General features: G+C 27.0%; 5 protein-coding genes across 12 annotated transcripts; 2 read left to right on the forward strand and 3 right to left on the reverse strand.

The window, feature by feature from the left end:
• Positions 1 to 2,088: 2,088 nt before the first annotated feature.
• Positions 2,089 to 5,158, reverse strand: Pex6 (peroxin 6). Of its 2 annotated transcripts, XM_035093037.1 has the most exons (5): positions 4,718 to 5,158; positions 4,177 to 4,653; positions 3,836 to 4,062; positions 3,364 to 3,763; positions 2,089 to 3,203 (listed from the first exon to the last, which is right to left on the reverse strand). In XM_035093037.1, exons 1-5 carry the CDS (start codon positions 5,142 to 5,144, stop codon positions 2,281 to 2,283), a joined length of 2,454 nt encoding a protein of 817 aa, XP_034948928.1. In that variant the 5' UTR covers positions 5,145 to 5,158; the 3' UTR covers positions 2,089 to 2,280. The 2 variants fall into 2 exon arrangements, with proteins under 2 accessions (XP_034948928.1, XP_034948929.1); XM_035093038.1 differs by lacking the exon at positions 4,718 to 5,158 and having other exon boundaries at positions 2,092 to 3,203; positions 3,836 to 4,075; positions 4,177 to 4,313.
• A 975-nt stretch (positions 5,159 to 6,133) lies between these two features.
• Positions 6,134 to 14,043, forward strand: Zw (glucose-6-phosphate 1-dehydrogenase Zw). 5 transcript variants are annotated; one of them, XM_035093207.1, is made up of 12 exons: positions 6,134 to 6,266; positions 6,351 to 6,537; positions 6,634 to 6,762; positions 6,876 to 7,061; positions 7,148 to 7,409; positions 7,533 to 7,704; positions 11,473 to 11,597; positions 11,737 to 12,101; positions 12,483 to 12,851; positions 12,924 to 13,153; positions 13,228 to 13,433; positions 13,523 to 14,043. In XM_035093207.1, the coding sequence occupies exons 1-12, from the start codon at positions 6,155 to 6,157 to the stop codon at positions 13,775 to 13,777; spliced, it is 2,598 nt and encodes an 865-aa protein (XP_034949098.1). In that variant the 5' UTR covers positions 6,134 to 6,154; the 3' UTR covers positions 13,778 to 14,043. The 5 variants fall into 5 exon arrangements, with proteins under 5 accessions (XP_034949098.1, XP_034949095.1, XP_034949096.1 ...); XM_035093204.1 differs by lacking the exons at positions 6,134 to 6,266; positions 6,351 to 6,537; positions 6,634 to 6,762; ... (1 more) ...; positions 7,148 to 7,409; positions 7,533 to 7,704 and adding exons at positions 8,900 to 9,059; positions 9,149 to 9,301 and having other exon boundaries at positions 13,523 to 14,032; XM_035093205.1 differs by lacking the exons at positions 6,134 to 6,266; positions 6,351 to 6,537; positions 6,634 to 6,762; ... (1 more) ...; positions 7,148 to 7,409; positions 7,533 to 7,704 and adding an exon at positions 10,275 to 10,398 and having other exon boundaries at positions 13,523 to 14,032.
• On the reverse strand, positions 7,970 to 8,792 carry LOC118072983 (uncharacterized). Its single transcript, XM_035093208.1, has 3 exons — positions 8,643 to 8,792; positions 8,310 to 8,460; positions 7,970 to 8,217 (listed from the first exon to the last, which is right to left on the reverse strand). Exons 2-3 carry the CDS (start codon positions 8,455 to 8,457, stop codon positions 7,985 to 7,987), a joined length of 381 nt encoding a protein of 126 aa, XP_034949099.1. The 5' UTR covers positions 8,458 to 8,460; positions 8,643 to 8,792; the 3' UTR covers positions 7,970 to 7,984.
• Positions 14,044 to 14,717: 674 nt separating the features above from the next.
• On the reverse strand, positions 14,718 to 18,206 carry Strip (striatin interacting protein). 3 transcript variants are annotated; one of them, XM_035092711.1, is made up of 8 exons: positions 18,185 to 18,206; positions 17,616 to 17,783; positions 17,379 to 17,495; positions 15,912 to 17,305; positions 15,610 to 15,837; positions 15,360 to 15,531; positions 15,078 to 15,282; positions 14,718 to 15,007 (listed from the first exon to the last, which is right to left on the reverse strand). In XM_035092711.1, the coding sequence occupies exons 2-8, from the start codon at positions 17,781 to 17,783 to the stop codon at positions 14,742 to 14,744; spliced, it is 2,550 nt and encodes an 849-aa protein (XP_034948602.1). In that variant the 5' UTR covers positions 18,185 to 18,206; the 3' UTR covers positions 14,718 to 14,741. The 3 variants fall into 3 exon arrangements, with proteins under 3 accessions (XP_034948602.1, XP_034948601.1, XP_034948600.1); XM_035092710.1 differs by lacking the exon at positions 18,185 to 18,206 and adding an exon at positions 18,038 to 18,175; XM_035092709.1 differs by lacking the exon at positions 18,185 to 18,206 and adding an exon at positions 18,000 to 18,175.
• A 49-nt stretch (positions 18,207 to 18,255) lies between these two features.
• On the forward strand, positions 18,256 to 22,109 carry wls (Wnt ligand secretion mediator). Its single transcript, XM_035092712.1, has 11 exons — positions 18,256 to 18,628; positions 18,711 to 18,940; positions 19,135 to 19,240; positions 19,509 to 19,633; positions 19,707 to 19,862; positions 19,931 to 20,108; positions 20,185 to 20,312; positions 20,390 to 20,557; positions 20,628 to 20,855; positions 20,953 to 21,106; positions 21,992 to 22,109. The coding sequence occupies exons 1-11, from the start codon at positions 18,523 to 18,525 to the stop codon at positions 22,090 to 22,092; spliced, it is 1,680 nt and encodes a 559-aa protein (XP_034948603.1). The 5' UTR covers positions 18,256 to 18,522; the 3' UTR covers positions 22,093 to 22,109.
• Positions 22,110 to 22,776: the final 667 nt, after the last annotated feature.

A 22,776-nucleotide genomic window follows, 5' to 3' on the forward strand; every position in this document is an offset into this window, starting at 1 on the left:
GCAAATATTAGTGACACTTATAATATTTGTTTGCAATGAAAGCTAAATCTTGCCTAATCAATGGAAGAATTTATTGAAACATTGATTTATCTCTTTAATTTTTCACTTGTTTAATAAGTTTATTTTTTTATTTTAAGTATATTTAATTACTTAATGATGATTTATTTAATATATGTATAATAGTAAACTACGTTAATACTAGATGGTTCACCCTCTCTCGAAAATAATCATAATCAAACATAAGTAATTTTTTTGCTGTTATCACCTAAGAATCGTTTTACAGTTTCTATAGTTAAATTTCTGTGATTGATAACAAGCGAATAAAAATTTAAAACAATAAAATTAAAAACAATCTTCAGTTGTACAGAATAAAAATCAATTCAAATTAAATTTCTTTTCTGCACTGTAGAATTCTGAATATTTCGATATTCATTCTATAAACAATTAATAGCTTAGCTATCCTATTTTTCTACATTTAATATTTACATCAGTACTCATGTAATTCAATACTGTGAATTATAAAAAAGTAAATTAGTTCCAAGTACAAATATGAAATCCGCATAACTATTTAAAACGTTTCAATATAGCGGATATTCATGGAAAATTTAGTCATTTCCCTATATTGTGCAATACATAGTATAATATTTATGTATTGTAAGAAATAAAATATTAACTAAGTTTATATTAAAAACTCCATCAAACTTGACCAAAATTTATCTACGTATATTAATTCTCTTGAAAAATAAATTAATATGTACAATAAAATTTGTCTTTTTCCATTTATTCTAAAGATTAAAATTCTGGACCTAAAATTGAAACTCGCAATTTTATTTTGAAATGTTAGAGTTTGTTACCATTATTTCTAGGATATGTGTATGTATGTGTGTTTAGTACAGCACATCAAATAGTTTTTGACTTAGACAGCTTAGATGTTTTTTTACTCTTGCAAAAAACTTGAAAAAGAAAAATGATTTATGACGAAATATTCTAAAGTTGTTGATGTAGATCGTGCTGAAATAAACCAATTTGAACTTTTCAAATCCTATTGAATCCAATAGAATTTAGATTCTATCAGATTGAACAGGTTCAATTGTAAGGTCACAACGCTTTTTATCAAATTTTAGTTGAAATAAACAAGCTTCAATGTAAAATGACTTTTATCAGACTCTATTCAAAAAATTCAATTAAATTTTCATTGAAATTCGGTCAATTCTGAAAGTAAATAAAATTTACAAAAAAAATCTATTGCTTCAATCAAGATCAATCGAAAATTTTCAACGAGTATTTAACTATACATAACTGTTATTTATTATATTAAAATATTTCAATTTTAATATTCAATCATTAGTAATATTCTAATTATTGCTCCAATTATATAATAACTAATAATATTGAAATAATTGGATCGATCTCAAAATATTCCATAATATGAGTTAATAAACATAGTGGGTGCAGTATATATTTTATACTTCTTTAGCAAATATGTAACATCTTTTTCTTTAGTAATGCTGTTTCCAGTTGTAATATTTTTTATTTCAAAAACACCGTATAGTTAAGTTTTAAAAATCTAAATTTGAGATTAAACCTACATAAACAGAATTGATTGGTCCACTTTGATATCTTATCTTAAATACCGATTTTTTGTTAATTTTTCAAGTGTTAGATAGTTTTCTCATTGGTAGTATTAGTACTGTTTTTATAGAATCAAGTAATTGAACTTCTAAAATAGAAATTCTCTTATTAATACCAATTCAGATTTATTTCCAATGAAATTTAATTGTTCCTGTTGAAATAAAGAAATTCAATTGGAAACAGTTGGATTGTACGGGTAATAAATCTAAATTAACAATGTATAAATGTTTTAATTTGTCATATATTCTTTAAATCATACTTGCTGTTGGCTTAATAAAGTCTTTATTGACTATTATAGTCTACAATTAATTTAAAAACAATGTTATAATATTTGTTTTTTAAGCATGAAAAACTTTTATAAAAAATAAAAAAAATCTAGTAAGTTTTTCGATTTATAGATACAGATATTTAATTCGAGTATTTTTTACATTTTGTACATATTATAGTATACAAAATGAATTCTACGTATCAAAAGTTTTTTTTTTTTTTTTAATTATAAAAAACCATTCTACTAATTCCATATATACATTTATGAATCTATATGTACATAATTAATCACAAATTATTAAAATTTTCCAATTTTATGTTGTACATAATTGGTTTCGATTTGTTGAAAATGGAAAAAAAATTTTGTTGTCATTTGTGTTTTCATTTTTTTAAAGTTAATTGTTGATGAAGTTGTTCGTATCGATTTAACTCTTCTTTACTGATAGAAGGCACCAATGTATGTAGTGCTTCAAGAAAATTATTCAAACATACTTTTATCGGACCTTTCGGTTTTTGATTAACATTTTCTAATTTTTTTTGAGGATCAACACTTTTCAATGATTTTTCATAAGTTTCTATTACGTTACGAGCTGCATTAAGCCAGGCATTTGAGCATAATGACTGTAAATCAGCACCAGTTAAATTGGACGGTAACTTATTCACAATATCATCAAGTTTTACATTATCTGCTAAATGAAACTTACGAGTGATTGCTTGCAATACACTCAATTGAGAATCTGGATCAGAATAAACTCCAATATAAAGTAATTTGTCAAATCGTCCTGGTCGTAAAAGGGCAGGATCAATTAAATCTGGTCTATTTGTAGCACCAATTATAAAAGTTTTTGCAGAACTACCAAGGCCATCCATTTCAGCCAATAATTGAGATACTACACGATCCATTACGCCTCCACTGTCACCACTACGGCCACGATTTGGTGCAAGAGCATCCAACTCATCGAAAAATATAATACAAGGTGATGCAGCTCGTGCACGTTCGAATAAATCTCTTACATTTTTTTCACTTTGCCCAACGTACATATTCAATAATTCCGGTCCTTTTACTGCTAGAAAGTTCAGCTTACATTCAGTAGCTACTGCTTTAGCTAAAAGTGTTTTTCCCGTTCCTGGAGGTCCGTAAAATAATATACCACCACTTTGAACTCCAAATCCATGAATTAAAGGGATTTCAATTCGACGAATAATTTCGTGTTTTAAATTTGCAAGTCCACCGATATCTTTCCAATACACTTCTGGGCATTTTGGAGCTCCGATTTGACTGGAAAAAATGGATCGTAGGTCATCTAAAATGAAAAATAAATAATTTTATTATAAAACTGAAAGGTACTTTAGTGACAATGAATTTTCTTGAAGTTTAAATAAATAATACATTACAATATCGTTCTATTATATATTATTTAATCTATCTTTAAGTATTTTTCACTGAAAAATTTTAATACTTACTGTGTGCCTTTAGAAAATCATCATCATTTATATTTAATTCTCCTTCAGTTAAAATTCGCTTGTGATAATTTGTAATCGCTTGTAATGTTAAATTTTCTATATTATAGAATGTATAACCTGAACACATCGATGCTATTTTTGATAAATCCGCTTGATATTTTATTCCATTTACTTTTAAAAACCAATCAAGTAATTCGATTCGTTCATTTTGAGTTAAATGATCAATCTGAATTTCTTCGATAAAATTCCTTTTGATATCTAAAGGAATATCAGTTCCTTCTAGCGTGGCTATAATTATCAAAGGTAATGTCATCTTTGTTTTATATAAATCATTTAACTGCTCAGAAAAACTGGATGTGATTCTTTCGTCGATTTTTCCTTCTGCATTTTTGCCAAAAATCTAAAAAGAATGATAAGAAAATATCTTTGACTAACTTTTGACTGTTACAAATATATATCTTTTAATACTTACTTGTATATTACTTAATTTAAGTATACATGGAACTGATTGTTCAGCTTGATTAAAAGCTAATCGAAGTTTAGCTTCTGTTTGAGAAGGTGATACGGTCTGAATTTCAGAACAATCAATATTATAGAAATTAAAACCCATATATTTTGCAACACTATTTATGAGTTTATATTTCCCACATCCTGATGGACCTTTTATCAAAAATACTGGTTTAAGCTCTTTCCAATTATCTGTAACATAACTCTACATAAATTAATAAACAAGGATTCAAGATATCAAACATAACGATAGAGCCTTAAGTATCATAAGTTTTGAATTACTCCAAAAAGTTGTCTACACCTTACCTGAAATCACGAATGGAAGTATTGAAGCTTTTAGAATTTCAAATGGTTTGGACGAAAGAAATGGATAATTATTAACGTTATTTCGTTTGATTTCTTCTTCTACAGTTGAAGCACAATCTTGTAATAAAGGAATGGAATATGATGGAGGAAGATATTCAAAAGCTGTAGATTCTTGAATAAGTGTTGACTTATTTTGAGAAACATAACAAGATCTACACGTGCTTTCGTTATTAATTTTAATATTATTTACTTTGAAATATAAATTAGTCAATGAAGGTTGTCCCATAGTATATAAAAATTCTGGTGCGTATCTTTTAATTGAAATGTTAATGAAATCATTTCTTCTTAAATATCGAGGATAAGAAAAATAATTCTTTAATAGAGAGTCTATTAGATCATTTGTACATTCATAAGGGTTCGATAAAAGTGACACTTTTATTTCTTGTGCCCATTCTGAGTGTTTTTGATCGGTAGGAACTGTACAAAAATAGTAAGAATTAACCAATTTTTTATTGACGACATTGATTTTTATAAAACTTACCCAAGAAGTATGATGAATTTTTATTAACATCAAGTAATTTTTCAATATTAAACAATGAAGTTTCAGAAGTATAAATTTCATTTCTCGTAGCATTATTAAATGGTATCACAAATATTTTATATTTTCTTTTTGAATTGGTACTACAAATGTTTATCCACGTTGGTTGAGGATTGTTGCTATCAATTATTCCAAAAGCACATGATATAGTACCTACATAGAATTTTTCGTTGTCATAATATTTATAAATTATATGATCGAAAACGTCGTCAGGTAATGAAAGTACATTTATTTTCATTTGTTTTAATCTTTTTAATTTTATTAATATGTAATATAAAAAAATAAGAGTTATTTTGAAATATAAATTTTTCTTCATGGATGATCGACATGTTTGTTTAACAAACGTTAAATAATCAATGATAAAATTCATAATATTTTCATACAATCATCGAAATTGGTTAAAAATGATTCTTTTTATGTAAAACTACTGCAGAAAATACAAAAAATATAAATAATGATAGAAAGATGATTTTCAGATTTTTTAATACTGCTAAGATTAAACGATAGGTGGCGCAATTCAATAACAAAATAGAGGGCATTGGTGTCAATTTCTATATAAAAAATTAAAAATTTTTCATTTCCATAAATAATATCTTAAATTTCACACAATTAAACAATTAAAATTAATACTCGATTTACATCGAATTTAATTATTTATGATTTTTTATTTACTTATTTAAGAAGCTTCTTAAGATACATTGTTTATGCACTCCTAAGGTCTTGGCAAAGAATTTTTATGTTAAAAATTCAAAAATATGTCAGGTATTTTAAGAGAGATATCGCTTCAAGCGACAATAGAGTATAATCCTGTGCCAATATTTTTCTGCCAATACTTTAAAACAAAATTATGCAAATATTGTTTTAATAAATGTCCTCTTTCATTATCAGAAACATAATTTAAAAAATAAAAACCTAGCACGCCATGACTATGAAAAAATATGAAACCACTGTCCTCTATTAATTAGCTGGGATTCACATCCTTCAAACGAGTGCAGCTGCACATGAAAGAGAAAAGTGGTGAGAAAAAGATAGATAATAAACAGACAGGGGGGAGGCTTTCATTTTCAACGGATTTTTGAACTCCAAACCGTACGTTGACAAGAAGATGTGTCAAACTGTAGTGAAACAATAATGAATTAAATTCAATTTTGTGTGTTGTGATGAAAACATAAATTTAGTTTATATTAGTATTAAACGTAAAATACGTTACAATTTAATATGAATTTCAAACATCATTTGTTTTCAATATTGTGTAAAAGTCATTAAATTATAATATTAAATTGATTTTAACCATTATGATTTTAATCATATTACAATAATTTAAATTTTTAATTTATTCAAGTTAAAATACTAAAGAAATCAGTTATAAAAAAAAACAAAATGAGTATCTTATTTATTTTATTATTCTATTTCAAACTTACGTTTGTATGTACTTTGGAAGGCGACATGATTTTAAAGAAGTTAGGAGAAAGAGAATACCTTCGATTAAAAGGTGTTTTTTGTGTGACATTATATTTTATCTAATATTATTAGAGCTTATCAAATTTAAAATTTGGTTTTGTTTTTTTTTTTTTAGAAAAATCAAGTTTACCAACTCATGGACCATGTTGGCATAACGCACTCAAATCATTAAAACAAAAGTGTGATAAATTAAATGACCAAGAGCATTCCTTGCTTGCTTTAAAACTAGCTAATTGTTTTTTAGAAGATTCAGGGCACATGACTTACGATTGTTATCTCAGTGAAACGGAGCAAATGAGGAAGTACGTAACGAGAAGAATTTGTATCTATAATATAAAAATTTAATTTATTTTTAGTACCTTTTCATTATTATTATTATGATTATTTATATTTTGCAGAAAATGCATCAATAGTATGTCAGATCGTGCTTTTGGAGTTTATAATGAATTTTATACCCATACAACGAATATTTGTTTTTATTTAAATCACGAATTATGGCAGGTTGAAACTCAAAAAACATTTGAAAGGTAGCTTTTTTAAATTATAGGATTTATTCAAAAAATAATTATTTTTCGTATTTTTATCTGTAAAATTTTGTTTTATGTTATGATTCGGTTATTAATCAAATTCTATTATCTAGACTGTATGACGCTTCATCAAAAATGATACAACAATTACTCGAAGCTTCTGAACTACAAGGATCAATGATAGAAAATCAAAAAGAAGGTTTACGAATGCAGAGTGAACTATTAATACACGGTAATAAACTTGATAATGTTATAAGGACTTCTGCAGAATCAGTTAATACAATGATTCTTGATTTCAAGTAAGTACTCAATTTAGTAATAAATTTTAGTTGCAGTGATTATTCATAAACAATACCTTATTTAATAAATAAAATAATTAATCTAGGGAGAATTCTGAAAGCCAACAAGTTCTACTCAATGACATATTCTCTTATATGCGCACATTTCAAGATTGGGTTATTGGAGAAGTTTCCTGGTTTCAATCAATTATATTTTATATCGTAGCATGTATTACCTGTACATTATTTACTTCATCAAAACGTACATCAGAATGTCGACTCACTCTTTTTGTGATTCTTAGTTTGAATGTTGTTATAGAGAGAATGTTAGTTCAATATAATTTGAACACTATCACACCAGATGATCAGGTAATTTTAAAGAAGTTACCAAATATGATTTAAATAGTTATGAAGTAAAATTGTTGACCAATTTTTTATCATTTTGATTTTTTTAAATACTAGTAATTAATGAAATATTGAAAACTTTTGTAGATACAAGTAACTTATTATACTTGGTGTTTAAGAAAAGGAGGATTGTTATTATGTGTGAGTATACTCCTTTACTCATATTACTCTTATCAGGATGAAAATTTAGAATACAATAAAGTTTTGAGAAGAATTGAAAAAAAGTTAATTACTCTACAAGAAACAAGCCAACCATTCCGTAAGTTAACAGAATATCTTATAATTATTACAAATATTTTAAGTTTTTGTACTATATTAATAGTTAAATATATCTCATGCAGGATATCGAACCAGACTTGCTGTTAAAAGACTAAATAATACTTCAGTAGGACCAAAAAATCTGAAGTACTTAGAGACGAATAAATAGATTTAATAAATTGTATTTATTTTTTATAATAAAGCATAAGTAATTTAATGTAAATTTATCTACAGTATTCTTACAGTATTTAATAAAATAATAAATCCATAATTACTGTTTTTCACTGTTGAGGATATCGAGATAATAATTGGTTTAATTGGTTAAATTTAAGATGCTTAGATCCAGGGATTAACTTGCCTGATTTAATTTCTTCCTTTGTTTTAGCTTTATTAGCTAAATGCAGCTTAAAACAGTCTTGATAATCTTTAATTTCTTTCAGACATTCTTTATTTTCGAAATTATTTGCTGATAAACATGTAATAGCGACGACAATTTCTTGAAAACAACCCTTCTCTATAAAATAAAGTATGCAAATTTGATCAATTTTTTATTACTAAAATTGTAAATTAAAAATAATGATAAATAAATTAAAATTACAGATTTACCTTGAGTAGCTGAGCCTTTAGATGCGACACGATTTTTTAATTTTAAAGGCATATCATCAGGGAGTATTGGTACTGTTTCTTCAGGTTGAAAAGAACGCTTTATCCTGCCAACAGGATATCTTATTGGACCCCATATAGGTTTTCGCATGATCTAAAACATTTACAATTTAATTGTGATGTTTACTATAAATAGAGGTTATAATATAAAGCTAAAGTTTTCATATTTAAATCACTTAAGTAAATAATAATTTCTGTCAATAATAAAAATAGTTCACAATAAGTAAGTTTGGTTTTTAAAACCACAAACGGATAATAAAATTATTATTCATTTACTTTGCAAAAAATTTTGTATATTTCTGTATTTCAAGAGAAATATTTTTTCTACCGGCAAATTACAACGATTCACGCCAGATGGAACTTTCAAGCATTTTAACAGACGAAAAAGTATATTTATTGTTGGATAAAAAACATAATTTAATCCTTCAGTATTATTTTATTTATTGGCAATGCAAATTTTTTTGACTTAACCGTTTAACTAATTCCAATATTTTAAGAAATTTTCATTATTTAGAGCTAACATAATAAAATCTCCATTCTGATACATTCGTGATAATTTTTTAACACCTGTCGTAATAGTAAATCACTTTTGATGACGACGCATAGTTCATAGATAAAAGTACAATAATTTTCAATAGTAATTAATAAGAGTGACTAGTTAAATTGAGTATTATTGATAAATAAGTGGAAGCAGTAAGTTAAATACAAATTAACAACTAATTACTGATATGAAAAAAGTAAAAGATTTCTTTTTAGAATTTTTAATTATTGTTTCATTACAGGTTACATGATACTTTATACGAAGAGATTTTTTATAAATTAAAGTTTACATCAAAAATTGTAAATTTGAAGAAAAGATCTCGATATATTCGAATAATATAAATTTTTTATTAATAAATTACATCAATAAGTGATAATGGGACCAACGGAGAGAAGTGAGTTCAATCAATTTTATTTATAAAATTATTTAATAAATCGTAATACATAAAATGTAAATATTGTATACATGTAATCACATACATATATACAACTTGATATTTCGTTTTTACTCATTTTGTTTTCTAATGATGCAAAAAATGTAATGTTGTTATTATACTAATATGAAAATTATCGGTACATTAGATATTTTTAAAATTTATTGTATGACAAGGATTAAAATTAATTGATATCTATCAGTTATCGTATCTTTATTTCGTTATGTCATTGGAAATCACGCCACGTTACTAATACATTGAGTTTAAGAGTATCGAATGATTCACACACGTGTATGTGGTATACAATCGCACGTGAATACTCCAAATAAGAGAGGGAATACTTACTCTCACTTACGATTCATGAACTTCCGTTTGAAGGTCAATGCGAAACATTATCATTTTCTTTGTATTATTATTATCTCTTAATTCTCGATAAAATTACATGCGTTTATGAATAGATAAAATTTACTAATAAATCGAATAATTGAACCACAACATTAGATTATAAAATCCATAATATTTATTTTTTCATAAATTCAATTATATTCATAATATTAAAAAAAATCATTAATTCAATTCTATAATTTCATTACAATCAACTGAAAATCAACCTTATGCAATTTTTATATATAAAATTAAAGATATTGAATTGTAACATCGATAACTAATATAACAATTTTAGTATTAATATTACTTATTGTTAGTTAATTATGTTAAAAACATTAGAAGAATGAAAAATCTTGGCCTAGGCTAAGGTTTGTCTTATTTAAAAGTAATAAATAAGATTTTATCATAGTCAATAGATTATTCTAATAATACAATGTTCACAGTAATTCATCTTTTTTCATGACATTTCAAGATTTATCTAATAGAATATCCCCCACCTTGAATTATTTCACCTTGACATAGAGTAAAATTACAATGTACTCATAAAGTAAGATGTGATTGGTTTATAAAAGATTCTCAGGTAGTGTAATATCTTATAAATGGAAGTACATTTGCATCTAAACCTTTTACTTGAGTTTAATTTTCAGTGTCAAGGATAATTCTTTAATCAAGTTTGTAATTGATTATTTTTGAATTATTTTGTATATTTACATTTTTTGAGTATATCATTTATTCAATTCATCAAATGGTGCAGTCAAAAATGAATCTTTCGTCAAATTTTATTTAAAAATTTTTTTTTTACAATATTACAAATTAATTTTAAAAAATTTGACAATGTCTAACACTTACATTTCTTATATTCAAAAAATATTTACTTTAAATCGAATATAATTAATTGTGATTTTGTAAATTTACAAAAGGATAGTAAGATTATCAGTATTACTCATAGTAACTATCGTATTCCGGTTATACTTACATAATTATTTTATATTGTATTAAATGTTTTAAGTTATATGACAATGTGGATAAGTTATAATAAAATTCAAAAATGTAATATCAAGTTAATGACTTATTTTGAAGGTCCATTATATGAATTTGTAAAATAATTAACTACATCTCATATTTTTTTTCTAACTATACAATTCTCGCGTCATTTACTTTGACCTTGATGTTGAAATTAAATTTTTCTATTGAGTAAAAAAAATTTATATAAAAAGTATCAAATAACATAAAAGTGAATGTACACAATCTAGAATTTTTTTGAAAATGTATTCTCACATTCTTTCTGTTTGGAATAGTTACAAAAAGAAAAGCAAGATTTTTATTCGTTGTTCATGATATAATGACAACGAATGATACTCGTGATACATAGTTGTATTGGAAATGTTAACGAGTAGAAAAAATATGCCTCGAGTGTTCGTGCTTGAGTTTCGCGAAATAGTCAGTTGTCAGCAACGACGATAGTCTTTGAGTTCAAATCAAGTAGATTTAGATAGAGTCACAAACTAAAACAGTTAGTGAAGTCAACTCGATTACACGATAGACAATATTTATTTATTTATTTAATAAATAAACTCATTAATCATGAACCATAACAAAGTTATTAGTAAGTCATTTATTGTTTTTTTTTCATATTTTACATAGTAAATTTCCATTGAAACTATTTCATTTCTCAGTGATAAACAATTTTAAAAATGTTATTTATTGTAATAATAGTTAATTGTTAATTTGTATTCTTGATACAGGAGCTTCGACAGAAGAGAGCCTTATGATTATAAGGCAATCTCTTAAACATGATGAAATGGACCGTTTGGAAGGAACCCATTTTTACGGCCAAATTCCTCATATATTTATTACACTTGGTGCTTCTGTATGTAAACATTTCATTATCAAATAATATAAACATATTTTTTTCTTTTCTTCTCTAACTATTTTTGGTATAAAAAATTCTTAAAAACACTAATAACCTAGATATTATAATAGCAAATATTTGTAAAAATATTTTACAGGGTGATTTAGCTAAGAAAAAAATTTATCCAACGCTTTGGTGGTTATTTAGAGATAATCTTTTACCAAAACCAACAACTTTTTTTGGATATGCAAGAAGTAATTTGACTCTTGAAGACTTAAGAAATCGATGCCATCCATATATGAAATTAAAACCCGGCGAAGAGCAAAAATATGAAGAATTTTGGAAACTTAATCATTATCAAAGCGGACCTTATGACTCAGAGAAAAGTTTTATGGATCTTAACAATGAATTAATGAAGTATGAAAATGGAGCAGATGCTAATAGATTATTTTACCTTGCACTACCTCCGTCAGTGTTCGAAGAAGTTACCGTCCACATCAGGAATACTTGTATGGGAAAAAAGTACGTAATTAATTTTTAATGGATTTGTCAATTTGCTGTAATTTGAATATACTTAAAGTTATTAAAAGAATTTGCATATATTTCTGTATATTGATAGATCTTTTGGGTTCTAATATGTTATTCGAGATATCCTTAGTAGCTAATGGCAGACTTACGTATGTCGACCTAAGTTTGTCATTTACGTATGGATCTGCCGTTTTTCTAAAGTAGATAGATGTAAGATTTTCGTCAGGAAATTTAACGTCAGACAGTGAATAGCAATCTGATGGAGAACGGAAACAGACGTACGTAAGTCTGACGAAAATTCTGACGTCAGTGCTGGCTACTAGGGATGTGTTACCATAAAATTAATAATTGATTGATGTTGTTTATTATTTACAGAGGCTGGTCCAGAATAATTATTGAAAAGCCATTTGGTCGTGATTCGTCGACATCGCAACGATTATCAGATCATTTGGCTTCATTATTTAAAGAAGAGCAGTTATATCGAATAGATCATTATTTAGGTAAAGAAATGGTTCAAAATTTGATGACATTAAGATTTGGAAATAGAGTATTTAATCCTACATGGAATCGAGACAATATTGCATCTATACAGATTACATTTAAAGAACCTTTTGGTACACAAGGACGTGGAGGATATTTTGATGAATTTGGAATTATACGTGATGTTATGCAAAATCATTTATTACAAATCTTATCATTAGTTGCTATGGAGAAACCAGCGTCTTGCTGTCCTAATGACATACGGTATTTAGTATTTTAAATTATAAATTAGTAATAAAAAGATTGTTATTAATATTTATTTTCTGAAAAAAACAGAAACGAGAAGGTGAAAGTTTTAAAATGTATTAAACCAGTGGAACTTAAAGATGTAGTGCTTGGACAGTATGTCGGTGATCCAGATTCTGATGATCCAGAAGCTAGGATGGGATATCTGGATGATCCAACAGTTCCACCAAATTCAACCACACCAACATTTGCAGTAGCTGTTTTAAAAATAAATAATGAACGATGGGATGGTGTACCGTTTATTCTCAAATGTGGAAAAGGTAAAATTTACAGAACAATTATTATTTATTATATGTTAAATATATATTATATGTTAATGATTTTGCTGTTATAGCATTAAATGAAAGGAAAGCAGAAGTTAGAGTACAATATTTAGATGTTCCGGGAGACATATTCGATGGAAAGGCGAAAAGGAATGAATTAGTAATTAGAGTTCAACCAGGTGAAGCTTTATACATAAAGATGATGACAAAAACTCCCGGAATTACGTTTGACATGGAGGAAACTGAACTCGATCTTACATATGGAAAAAGATATAAAGTATGTTGTTTTTATTTTACATATTTTTAGACTGTATAATAATTAATTGACTTGTTGATTAAATAGTAATATTTGGTTTCAACTTTCAGAATATAAAACTTCCGGATGCTTACGAACGATTGATATTAGACGTTTTTTGTGGATCTCAAATGCATTTCGTAAGAAGTGATGAACTCTCAGAAGCTTGGCGAATTTTTACCCCATTACTTCATCGTATAGAGAAAGAAAAAATTCCGCCTATACCTTATAAGTACAAATCACGAGGACCAAAAGAAGCTGATGAAATGGCAGGAAAAAATAATTTTGTATATTATGGATCGTATAAATGGTCAGACCATCATTGATTTGACTTTTTAATATACTCTGATATATTAACAAATAATTTTGTTTAAATAATAAGTGCCTTAAACAATGTTTACTTAAACATTTAAAGATATTATATTTTGTTAAATAATGCAACATTTCATTATAGAATGCTATTAGTTTGATAATTTAATATAATTCCTATTACAATAGTGATTAAACGAGTTTTAATCGATAATAAAAAATTTTGAATTTGCATAAAAAAGTACTTTACGATAGATTATTAAAAATTATGGAAACAACGTTTTTATAGTAAAAATAATTTGAAAATAAGAAAAATAGAATAAGACAGTAAGTCCGTTAATTTTTTTTATTGGTTAAAAAATGTAATCGCAATGCTTGACATAAAATAAATAAAAATAATTTTTATAATTTATAATAATAATCTTGAATAATTATTGTATTATTTTGAAGAAAAAATGAGTTCTCCACTTATAAAAATTAATGTACGAAGACATTTCTTCTTTCATTCGATTGGTCATTAGTTATTACAAATTAATTCAATTTGTCGCATTAATATTTAATCCATTTCATTGACAGATAAAGTACGGCTATTTTTCTTTTTAATAAATTCACTCTCAATATTATGCATTTATTCATTATCAGTATAGTACGTAAAAGAATATCACAAGTTGTTTATAAACGATTACTTGTAATATTCATCAGCAGGCATATGAAAAGAATCATCACTCTTACATTCATAAAAAACTACTTAAAAATATTATAATAAGATTTTTACACGCAATGGTTTATTGCATTAAAAACTTCAAAGTTCTGAGATCGAATGTTTGAACTTATTCAACTTTCAGACTTGAAATTATTAATCATTTAATTACTAACGCTTTTGATCTAGTTCTATCATATAGAATGAAAATTACGTGCTCAGGAATCAAAGGATACTAAATCAATGTTACATTGAGCTACAGAGAATGACTAAAAATCAATTTATATTTCAGTTTTTGTAGTTTCCAATAATTTATCCCAGTCTATACTTGTTTGAAAAACTTCTTGCTGCAACCATAATTCATAGTGTTGTTTAAATTCTTCTGTCAACTCAACGTTGGCACCAAGTACTGATGTAATTGATGTATCAATAGGCTCAAATTGATCATCCTTATTTACATTTAAGTAGCGTCTGTTATTAAATTGATCTACACAGGCTTTCAATGCACATTCTTCAGCTTGAAAATCCCACAATCTGGCTTCAACGTCTAAAACAATTTTTTAAATAAATGTTTATTCAATAAAACTGTAATCAAATTTTAAAAAAAATATAAATACCATTTCCATAAGCCCAGTCGTCATTTAAACGATGTCGAACTTTAGCATAGATTACACTAATTGTTTTCATATTAGTTTTTCGCCATTGCCTACCCAGATATTTGGTTTGCATTTTAAGAAGTTTAAGAACATACAATTGCATCATTGCATGACGAACTTTCAATGCTCGTTTTAAAATAGGAGCTGATTTGAAAACAACTAACATCTAATAAAAATATCTTAAATGAATGAAATTTTCATACAATAATTTACTAAAAATCATTTAAAATAATAACATTTTACCATAATTCTGCTATTCTTCCATTTAGTCAGCTTATTAAGAATGCGTAAAAGATTAATACATGAGAATACATTTCTCCAAGAGTATGTTTGACTGTCACCAACTTCTAGCGATTCTATAGTTAATTCTGGTTGATCTCCTATTACACATATTGGAAAGTCTAAGACTGGAATGCTGAAAAAATGATCAAAAATTCTGATAAGTTCATGTTATTTAAAAGAGATATCAATAAATTTATAAGAAATAACTTACACATTTTTTGCTTCAACATATGCCAGGATATTATGATTGAAAAATTTGATAATTAGAGGTATACAATTAGCAAATACTAAATGTTGAGATATAAATTCAAATTGATAAATATGATTGATTTTTAAATGTTTCAATAAAAGAAGCAGAATAGCTGATACAGCTTTATTAATTATTTCTTTATGACGATTGACGTCAATTCCTAATTTCATTGATTGCAAAACGGTCATTCTAAAAAGTAAATTGTAAATATTTATTCCACTGAAATATCGACGAAAAATGGTTAAATTAAGTTTATAACTTACGGCATTTCTTCTGGTAACACATCAGCCATAATATTAATACTTTCAGTCTTAGTTTTACTGGTAGGTGCTGCAGCCAATAATATTTTTAAAAGTGCAATTGTGTACTGTGGAAGATTAGGTAACATTGCTTGATATAAAATTTCAGTTGGCGTTTGTCGTAAAGGAGTTTCAGAAGTAGTCAATGGATTCCGAGCTATTTCTTCTTCTTTTTGTATTTGTACTTCTGCTAAAGACGTGTACATGTGTCGTTTCAATGTTTGAACTCCTTCATGAATTGGTTGAGGTAATCCAATCAAGCTTTCGCTGTCGTTTTCCAGTGTATATCCAACAAATTTTAATCTTGATGTATCTAAAAATGCTACCACGTCTTTTTGTCTGACCTTTGGAGTCCATGGTAGACCTTTATTTTTTGCCGGTTGTGGTGTACTTGGTCTTGGTGACTGTTGATTGTTAGGATCTTCACCATTGTTTGGTGGATAATTGATTAATCGTGAATCTTCCATAAACACAATCATTTCATTATCTCCTTCATTCTCTGTAGTGTTAGAGTTTCCTTCTGGAGCATCTTCGGTAAATTCATAAAGTTCATCATATGAACTTTGTTTCATTAATCGACGACGAAATTTTGGACGTCGATTGGCTACATAAGGTTGTTCGCCAATTAAATCAGATCCACTTGTTGGAGGAGAACTTGCTCGCATTGTTCGAGTAACTTCGATTGTGTCTTCTTGTAAGGTATCTAAACCTGCTTCTTCACGATATTGTTTTTTCAATCTTCGTAATTCATCAATTCCACCTAATGATACAAGTATTAATTTCCATAGGAGCAAAAGTACTTTTTTCATAGGAAAATGAGGTGCAGAACCACTACAAAAACATGTCACCATTCCAAGAAGTTTCATGATTAAAAAATCATCATTGAAAGGATGAATTAATTCTTCTTTAAAATTTTGGACATTTTTTTTGTAAATACTGTTATTAAAATTTTTTAATTCTTCTCTCATTACTTCAGTAATAATATATAAAACTGATAAAATAATACGAAGATCCACAGAATCTGCTAAACTGACAGCTAATTTTCTCATAGCTGAGCTTGCTGCTGTACTATTTTCAATTTCAATATTTAGTAGTTCAACAAATGTTGAAAAAATACCAGCTTCATAGAGTAACATTACATTTTTTCGAGTCCATTCTTGTTGTTCTCTGTCTGATTGCACTTCACTCCAACAACCTTGGGCTAAATAAAGTATACATCTAGCAGCTTTCATCCTCATATCTTTATTAGATACTTCCAATTGATCTAATAATTTTAATATTACTGATTTTTGTTGAGACACAGATAATTTCTGCCACCATGGTCTCAATTGGAAGCTTTCCATTAAATCTTCAAATGCCTATTCGAAATCATTATGTTATCATTAAAAATCAATCTCATACATTCATTTAGACGGTAATGATTTTACTTACTTGGAGATTAAGTTGTAATTCATACTGCTCCGTGTAGCTGTATAATTCTGCTATTTCATTGACGTGAGTGTCTGTATCATCATAAACAAAATCCAAATCAGAACTTTCTGTTTCATCCTAAACATAAATAGTTCTTGGTTATAAAAAGATTTCGAATAATTTTTGTAACTATTAAACATGTCTTTTTTTTATATAGTCAGATAGTATTGAAAAATTATAATTCATGAATTAACTTACATCGGAATCTCGTTTTTGTCGGTGAAACACCTCCATAAGTTTTGGTTTCGGTCTTCCATTGCCATTTGCATCCATTGTCTCATACACTTCTCGTTTGTCTGCCATTGTCATCATCTCACCATTGGTGTTCATTAGAGGTCGCTGATAGTAGTTCATGTCATCAGCCATCTTTAAAGTTCAACTTTTTAATGAAAATTTTCCATATAGACTAGAAATTTAACTTTATTTATTTCCTCTTATATGTAAATGACAACGCTAAAATTCTACATAACATCAATCTTTTATATATTTTATAAGTTTTTAACATTGAAATATGAGAATAAATTTAATAATTATTTATAGAAAAGTTAAATTTGTAAATTCAATTTTGGAGTTGTAATTCACCATTTTTCTCCGATTTGCATGATCCATTTAATAAATACTTGAGAGTGAAAGCAGGAAAACTTGTCAATAAGAAATGTATCAAATTCAGCAATTAGTTCTTGTTAAAAGCACTTTATTACATGTTATTGAGCGAGGATGAACAATCCCAACAACAGTCCTATTTAAAGTATAATAACTATACATACAAATGTTCATACAACGACATGGTGCTTAAGAGCAACTGTCATTGGTGCTTGGAGAGTCCTCTCATCGAAGACTTGATGTCTGTTCAGTAGCCAATAGCAAGAGAGTAGCTTACGGAGTAAATCCTTCGCAATCCTCATTTATTCCTTAGCAAAAGAGAAAAGTAAAAAAACTAAGGGTGGTAAATTTTCACCGATCAGTTACACTGCCAGTTGCTACAATCATTTGAAATTACTATAGTAAAGTTCTACAGCATTTATAAAATATCTCTGACTTTGTAATTTTAAAATTGTATTTTATATTTTATTAAAAATTGAGTTTGAAAGGATAACCTATCATAATGCAAGGTACTATTATTGAAAACCTGAGCGGTAGAAAGCTCTCGGTACTTGTAACTATTTTAATAATTGCACAAATCGCCTGCTTTCTTGTTGGTGGACTTATTGGTGAGTTTATTTTTAAATATTTTCTGATAAATTTTTAGCTTAGATTTTATTAATTTAAATAAATAAATCTATGAAATTCTAGCTCCGAGACCGGCAAGTAATCAAAATATTCTAGGAACTCATTGCAAAGATGAACGTGTTAATGGTACTGAAGCAGATCCAAATAAATGGTATTGGACTAGAGGGGAAGGATCTTGTGAAAAAGTTGATTTGCACCTATTTACTTATGATACAAAATATCAGAATAATGATATGCATCAGTTTGATTATGATAGTAAATATCAGGCTTATCAAGTAGTTTTCAGTTTTCAAGTAAGTGTGGAATTAATCAGCACTATTCAAAAATATTTGATTATGATAGATAATAATTATTGATCAAAATCTTTAAAAAAGTATGAAAAAAATAAAATTAAAAAGTATAATGTTTATGTAAACAATAGAATTTGAATTTCATTTACTATTTGCTATGGTGAATTGAGATTTTCAGTCTTAAATTGTATTTTCAGATGCCTGTGCCAAAAAATAAAGAAATTCTGGACTATTCACGTTGGCAACAAAACTTAATTGGAGTATTGCAAATTGAAATAGTTCATCACAATGAATTTCAAATAGGTAATGGATGAATTATTGTTTTAATTCAATTAAGAATTTTTGATTTTTACTAAGGAGTTATTAATTTGAAACTCGGAATTCAAATTGGTGTGTTATATTTCTCTGTGTGTATTTATATCTGTTTGTAATTAGATATATTTATTTAAATGACAACGCTAATAACAATTTAATTTTGCTTAAAAATTAATTGTGTGGCTCTTTAAAGTCATATTCACTTTATGACTTGTGTTACTTTTAATAATCATGTATTTTTTAACTTTATAAACAGCACCGAGAACTCCAATAACACTAGACGCACGATTAGCATACAGAAATAAGGGTGATCCTGATCATGCATGGAAACCATATGCTGCCTCGAGAATCAAACGATATTTGGACTGTCCCATTAATTCTGTAAAAATCATATTTAACCATATACATTATTTTATATTTGATAAATTGTATAATAATTTTTTATTTCAATTAGCCGAAAGAAAATTACAACTACAACTGCGGAATCATTCCACTCTTTGAATTAGGATCTTTGTATCATGATTACTATTTGCTAAATATTCGTCTACCAATAGATACTGAAAAAAATATCAATCAAGGTTTGGGACATATAACCGACATATTGTTAACTGTAAGTTATTTTCAAAATATTTTTTTATTTACTGTGCATAAAAAATAATTTTATTTTAATTTTAATAGGTAATAAATCAGAATGGAGGGTTCACTAAAGTTTGGGTTAGTCTGAAAACCATCTTCTTCCCCATTGTTATTTGTTTCCTCATTTGGTACTGGAGAAGAGTGCACTTATTGTCAAGATCCCCTGCTTTATTAGAGTACATGTTGTTAGCCTTAGGACTTGCAGTAACATTCTTAAATAGTAAATATGAAATGTTTTAATTTGATATGTGTATATAAAAAAGCAGAGAATAATTTAAAAAATATTTTTTTTTCAGTGCCATTAGAATATTTAACTCTTTCGTATGATATGCCTTTTATGTTACTCCTGAGTGACATTAGACAAGGAGTTTTCTATGCCGTTCTTTTATCATTTTGGCTCGTTTTTGCTGGTGAACACTTGATGGTAAGAAAATACCATTTATAATTATACTTCAGACTTTATATTTAAATCTTTGTACATAATTTTAACTTTTATTAAAGATTCAAGAGGGTGAACAAAGGAACAGTTTAAAATGTTACTGGCGTCATTTAAGCGCAGTTGTCGTTGGCTGTCTTTCTTTATTTATTTTTGACATGTGTGAACGAGGTGTTCAATTAAGAAATCCATTTTTTTCCATTTGGGTTACTAATATTGGCACCAAATTGGCAGTATCCTTTAGAAAAAAATAATAAATAATACGTTCAATTACTTCAACTACATTTTCCTATTTGGTAATAGTTATCGTTCATTATTTTGGCTGGTATTTCAGCAGGATTGTACTTATTATTTTTGTCATACATGATCTGGAATGTATTTATGAATATTAGCATCAAAAGAGCAGCCTTACCGAGTATGAGTTCAGCACGAAGATTGCACTATGAAGGATTGATTTATCGTTTTAATTTTTTAATGGTAGCAACTTTGTTATGTGCATCACTCACAGTCGTTGGATTTATTCTTGGACAAGTATATAATTTTATAAATTCTATTTTTTATATTTATCTTTATAAGATTAGAAACAAGTATTTAATTTATAACTATGTGATTATTAAATATTTTACAGGTTGCTGAAGGCCAATGGAAATGGGATGATGATCTAGAATTAGAAACAACTTCTGCATTTTTCACAGGAGTGTATGGAATGTGGAATATTTATTGTATTGCATTACTATGTCTTTATGCACCATCACATAAGAAATGGCCCGCTGAACCTTCCGGTAATTATTATAATCTATTATTTAGCCGCTTAATGTTTTATAATGAAGTGTTGTTAAAGTTTTGCTCTTCTAATTGAATTATTTTTCAAATTTAATCACAAACTTTTTGTTTACTGTAATTCTAAAGCTTTCTGTCTTGGTCATTTTATTTAATCATTATAAAATTTCTGTATTATTTATTTACTATAATTGACTAGTGCTTTTCACATGAACTTGGTGCTATATATGGGTATAGTAATTCGTGTATAGACTGGGTATAGTAATATTCGTGTAAATACTCATTAATTCTAGCTTGTTTATGTTTTGTTTACTTCTTCTCACAGTGAATTTCTGTATCAGAAAAATAATATTTGATTGAAGATTGTGTTTCTGTGACTCTTGATTTTATTGGTCTGATTTGTGATTGTTCAATACAATGAACTATTTTAAAAATTATTCAACAAAATGCACAATTTGTCGCTCATCATTGCTTGAAAAACTATCTGATGAGCTATTTGTAAATTTCCCAAGTCTTTGATTCATTTAAAAACCAAAAAGATAGGATAGAGGTAGTGTGAGGGAAGCTGAAGAAGAGCATGGAAAAAAGGGAAATTAATTCTAAGAATATTGTTTTGAATGAGCAGTAAATATACTGCATAATGCCTCAAATTGTTCATTAGGCAGCGTGTGTTTTCGCAACTCCATATCAATGAAGTTTTTGTTGAAAGAGATTGTTGCTGGTGAAGACTGAACTCCTTATAGCGCTTCTTTTATAGTTCTATTTTTTTATTTGCTTACTTCTTATTTATATCTGTGATTCGAATTTGACTTATGCTGATGTTTAAAATAAAAATTATTTATTTAACTTTGAAAATTCATTTAATTTAATATTTTTTGGTTTTTTAGATCAAAGCGTTAGCGAAGAAATTGAATTTGCAAGATTACCGACTGAACCAAACGAAATGTTATCTTTAACAGCGTTTGCCCGTAAGACTGCAACAGAATAAATAATGATTATAAATGAGTCTTCGTAATATTTCATCGTAATACCTAACGAAAAGTATTCATAGAACAGTAAGTTTATGGTAATGCACAAAATAAAATATGACTGATATCTTTTAAAATATAAACAGTATCGGATCTGTCATGATGAATTTTGACATTATCTTTTATGTTAAATATATATTTATATTTCTTTATGGATAACTAAGATTAAAAACAAATAAAAAAAATTTTTTGAATGTACTTGATCATAAAAATGTAGTTAACTTTGAGATTTCAACAGTCGCATCGACTACTGAAAGTAGATACTTAATTTCACATATCAATATTGGGCATTTACATTTGTGTGATCCTGTTTATAATCGCAAATGTGAAGTTATATAACTTAAAAGTATCAATACATTTATTATATTTCAATGAAAAATAAGATGTAGGTAATTTTTATTTTATATGAAAGTAGAGCTCTCATAAATATATTAATTTTTATTCATATAAGCTACTTTTTGAGTTATATTTTTTTAAGGATATAAGCTATGAATCAATCTCTTCCCTAGATCTATTAGAGTTTTAAAATTGTAGATAAATGTATTGATTGCAAGATACCATAGTGAAGGGTTTATTTTACATACAATTTTTAACAGGTGATAACTTTTTTAATTTTTTACATGTATGACTGAATGTAATAACTA

The sequence above is a fragment of the Chelonus insularis genome, unplaced genomic scaffold, assembly GCF_013357705.1.
Source record: "Chelonus insularis isolate UGA/USDA-ARS -01 unplaced genomic scaffold, ASM1335770v1 contig_94_pilon, whole genome shotgun sequence".
Taxonomy (NCBI): domain Eukaryota; kingdom Metazoa; phylum Arthropoda; class Insecta; order Hymenoptera; family Braconidae; genus Chelonus; species Chelonus insularis.

Bases quoted from the DNA above. Each gene is read 5' to 3' on its own strand.
- LOC118072983 (XM_035093208.1), bottom strand. From the start codon at position 8,457: ATGCGAAAACCTATATGGGGTCCAATAAGATATCCTGTTGGCAGGATA. The intron at 8,218-8,309 runs GTAAATCTGTAA...TTTATTTTATAG, and splicing joins TAAAGGCTCAGCTACTCAAG to AGAAGGGTTGTTTTCAAGAA.
- Strip (XM_035092709.1), bottom strand. From the start codon at position 18,026: ATGGATCATGCAAATCGGAGAAAAATG. The intron at 15,283-15,359 runs GTAAAATGTTAT...TATTTTTATTAG, and splicing joins GGAAGAATAGCAGAATTATG to ATGTTAGTTGTTTTCAAATC. The intron at 15,008-15,077 runs GTATTTATATTT...AAATTGTTTTAG, and splicing joins CGACTGGGCTTATGGAAATG to ACGTTGAAGCCAGATTGTGG.
- Zw (XM_035093207.1), top strand. From the start codon at position 6,155: ATGAGTATCTTATTTATTTTATTATTCTATTTCAAACTTACGTTTGTA. The intron at 6,763-6,875 runs GTAGCTTTTTTA...TCTATTATCTAG, and splicing joins ACTCAAAAAACATTTGAAAG to ACTGTATGACGCTTCATCAA. The intron at 13,154-13,227 runs GTAAAATTTACA...TTGCTGTTATAG, and splicing joins TATTCTCAAATGTGGAAAAG to CATTAAATGAAAGGAAAGCA.
- Pex6 (XM_035093037.1), bottom strand. From the start codon at position 5,144: ATGAATTTTATCATTGATTATTTAACGTTTGTTAAACAAACATGTCGA. The intron at 4,654-4,717 runs GTAAGTTTTATA...ATTTTTGTACAG, and splicing joins AAATTCATCATACTTCTTGG to TTCCTACCGATCAAAAACAC. The intron at 4,063-4,176 runs GTAAGGTGTAGA...GTTATGTTACAG, and splicing joins ACTTCCATTCGTGATTTCAG to ATAATTGGAAAGAGCTTAAA.
- wls (XM_035092712.1), top strand. From the start codon at position 18,523: ATGCAAGGTACTATTATTGAAAACCTGAGCGGTAGAAAGCTCTCGGTA. The intron at 18,629-18,710 runs GTGAGTTTATTT...ATGAAATTCTAG, and splicing joins TCTTGTTGGTGGACTTATTG to CTCCGAGACCGGCAAGTAAT. The intron at 20,558-20,627 runs GTATCCTTTAGA...ATTTGGTAATAG, and splicing joins ATATTGGCACCAAATTGGCA to TTATCGTTCATTATTTTGGC.